The sequence below is a fragment of the Frankliniella occidentalis genome, unplaced genomic scaffold (genome assembly GCF_000697945.3).
Source record: "Frankliniella occidentalis isolate FOCC.00 unplaced genomic scaffold, Focc_3.1 Scaffold265, whole genome shotgun sequence".
Lineage (NCBI taxonomy): Eukaryota > Metazoa > Arthropoda > Insecta > Thysanoptera > Thripidae > Frankliniella > Frankliniella occidentalis.
Window position 1 is genome coordinate 256,313 of NW_026267391.1, and position 2,946 is coordinate 259,258.

At 60.6% G+C, this 2,946-nt stretch overlaps 2 protein-coding genes across 6 annotated transcripts in view; one reads left to right on the plus strand and one right to left on the minus strand.

Annotated features, from left to right (window-relative positions):
* Window positions 1-2,317, plus strand: part of LOC113209729 (N(4)-(beta-N-acetylglucosaminyl)-L-asparaginase-like) — a 5,651-nt gene extending 3,334 nt beyond the window's left edge. For 2 of the 3 annotated variants that reach the window (XM_026427397.2, XM_052273345.1), the window contains 3 exons: window positions 712-974; window positions 1,066-1,173; window positions 1,776-2,317. In XM_026427397.2, the coding sequence (XP_026283182.2) occupies window positions 712-974; window positions 1,066-1,173; window positions 1,776-2,061 (657 nt within the window). In that variant the 3' untranslated portion in view covers window positions 2,062-2,317. Of the gene's footprint in view, window positions 1-594; window positions 975-1,065; window positions 1,174-1,775 lie in introns of all 3 variants that reach the window. The other variant, XM_052273344.1, reaches the window with a different exon arrangement.
* LOC127750818 (uncharacterized) overlaps window positions 1-2,946 on the minus strand; it is a 51,845-nt gene that overhangs the window by 47,985 nt on the left and 914 nt on the right. The window contains exon 2 of one of the 3 annotated variants that reach the window (XM_052273353.1): window positions 2,766-2,915. The exons of the other annotated variants lie outside the window; for them this stretch is intronic. The gene's annotated coding sequence lies outside the window, so the exon portion shown is untranslated. The remainder of the gene's footprint in view (window positions 1-2,765; window positions 2,916-2,946) is intronic. 3 annotated transcript variants of the gene reach the window in all.

Sequence of the window (2,946 nt, forward strand, 5' to 3'; positions counted from 1 at the left end):
CCCAGGAAGCAGTGCGGACCCTACCGACCCGACGAGAAGTTCCCCATCTTGTCCGAGATCCACGCGGCGGAGCTCGCGCCCAAGCCGATGCTCCCCAAGACCGAGGCCAAGCCCACCGAAGCCGTGACGGAGGCAAAGCCCACCGAAACAACGACGGAGGCCAAGCCGACCGAGGCTGTGACGGAGGGCAGAGCCACTGAGGCTGTGACAGAAGCCCAGCCCACCGAGGCTGCGACGGAGGCCAAGCCCACGGCAGAGGCCGTGACGGAGGCAAAGCCCACCGAGGCTTCGACGGAGGCCAAGCCCACCGAGGTCGTGACGGAGGCCAAAACCATAGAGGTGGCCACCGAGACAAAAGTCGAATCCACGACGGAGGGCAAACTAATCGAGGCCACCACTGAGGGCAAGGCCGTGGAAGTGTCGACCGAATTCGTACCTGCAACGATCTCGTCGGAGCCCGCCAACGAAGCTGTGACAGATTCTAAGCCCTTGGAAACCGCCACGGAAGAGGTCAGGAGTGGAGAAGCTGTGACCGTGGCTGAGGCCAAGCCCGTCGAGATCACGACTGAAGCAGTAACCGAGGCGAAAGCAGAGGTCACGACGGCGGAGGCTATTCCGGAGGTGAAGTCTGCGGATCCCGCAGTCCCCGTCTCCACCGAGGAGACTATGGTGGACAGCGCAGTCGAAACCAACACCGTCACCGCACCCGAGGTGGCCGTGGCCGACGATAACCCGATGACAACGGCCGTCCCCGAGTCCACGACGTCGGGCGTCGCGCCGACGGACACCATCCCCGAGGTCGTCGAGGCCGCGGCGCCGGCCGAGGCCAGCAGGCGGAGGCGCAGGCGGGCGTCCGTCCCGAGGGCCGTGGTGGACCCCTGGAACCACGACACCATCGGCATGGTGGCCATGGACGCGGAGGGGCGGCTGGCCGCCGGCACCTCGACCAACGGCGCGCGCCACAAGATCGCAGGGTGAGTCCCGAGACGGAAGCAGCAGAGCTGCGAGCCGTGTGCGTGTGCTGCTGTAAGCTCTAAACACTGGTCTGTATCACATCTACTTTAGGAGGGTGGGTGACTCGCCGATCCCCGGCTCCGGGGCGTTCGCAGACCAGGAGGTCGGCGCGGCGGCCGCGACCGGCGACGGGGACATCATGATGAGATTCGTTCCTTCGTAAGTCCAACTCATCAAATCGGTTCTTCCCTCCCTCTCTTCCCTCCGTTATCGAGACCCAATCCTAAAATCATACGGACACCATAGAGATGCCCCCACAATTAAAGTGACGAGAGGTAACGTTGGACGAATCTCTTGGCCGACGCTCCCGCACTCGGGCGGTGTGGGCGGGCCGCCGTCTTCACACAGCTGCCTGGCGGGTTGGCCTACCCAGCGCGTTGCAGGCGCTACAGCCGGCGGGCGGGCCGTCAGCTCCACACAGCTGCCTGGCGGGTTGGCCTACCCAGCGCGTCGCAGGCGCTAGCACGAGCGTGGCCTCGAGAGGCGTGCATCTTGGGGACAGGAATGGGCGAAAATCTTGTGGGCCATTCATCCATGAATCTGACCAGACTTTCGGCCATTTCTCCAATGGTGGTGTTCATCCGTAACGCGATTTTTGGATTTTGGACAATCTCCGAGGTTGTCTCAACCAGAGACGACAAAGTAACCCTCCCCCTCCCCCCAACCTCTCTTTTCCCTTTAGTTTTTGAGTATGTCCACATTTCTATACGAGCCACCGACCACTGACTTTGCACAAACCTCCTCCTGACCCCCGCCCACAGGTTCCTCGCCGTCGAGCTGATGCGACAGGGCGCGACGCCCGAGAAGGCGGCCAACGAGGCCATCCGCCGCATCGCCGCGCGCTACCCGGACTTCTCCGGGGCGCTCATCGTGCTGCGCAAGGACGGCGAGTACGCCGCCGCCTGCAACAACCTGCCGCTGCGCGTCTTCCCCAACGGCTTCCCGCTCACGGTGCGCTCCGCCGAGGAGGGCCGGGTGGCCATCAAGTACTACCCCTGCGAGGGCGCCCGCACCAACAGCCGGCAGCTCCTGGACGGCGACTGGTGATTGTGCTCACTCAGGACGCCGATTAGATTTTCCAAATTCGGGATTTACGCTTTTAGAAGTCTAAGGAAATTCCGCGTAATACAACCCCCCTGCGTTTTTCAAGGGGATAAGGGGGCGGAGGGCGTGAAAAGTTACCAATACTGTGCCAATAAGAACTACATCATCGGAGGTCTGCTTGAAAGGGAGCTGATAACAATCGTTGCTGTGATATTTTTCTGCCTTCGTGTTTAAATAAAACTAAGTTTGTTGTCGTTTACATAGGTTGTGTGAGTGGTTTCCCCTTCCAGCAGCGCCGCGAGGCTATGCGACCCAACCGACACGGCTCTCACGTCGCTACCCCGCGCGGTAGCGCGGTCGGCACAATGTGGACCACTTTAAAGTTATTTCCCCGCATCAAAAAAGCAAAATATTCTCTAACCATAGCCGTTCAATAATAACGAATGTATCCTGGAGCGCCGAACTGGTTTCCTCGTCAGGTGACGCGTTAGTATAACCAAGCTGTTATCTCTGGTAACCCGAAATATAACAGCGCGCGATGGAGGCCGACAACATCCTGGACGCCAGGCCCGGCGGCCGGCCCGGCTCGCACGAGACTCCAATCACCAACGATTTATTGGGACCAGAGAAGGACACGCGGACACTTGCGTCAGTCATAAACTTATTAACAGGGGCAGGGCAGGACCACCGGGACTGGGCCGACTAACCTGCTACCAGATCACGGGAATCGTCTGCTTCTGCCCCAGGGCCAGGGTCGCAGGGTCGCCCTTTCTAGGGTCGCCTCGCACCTCTCCGCTAACCTCAACCTCCACCTCCAGAAACGGTCCGTCGTTGCCATTTCAGTCACTTCTTCACACCTGAGATAACACAATGCCCGCGAGGCGAATG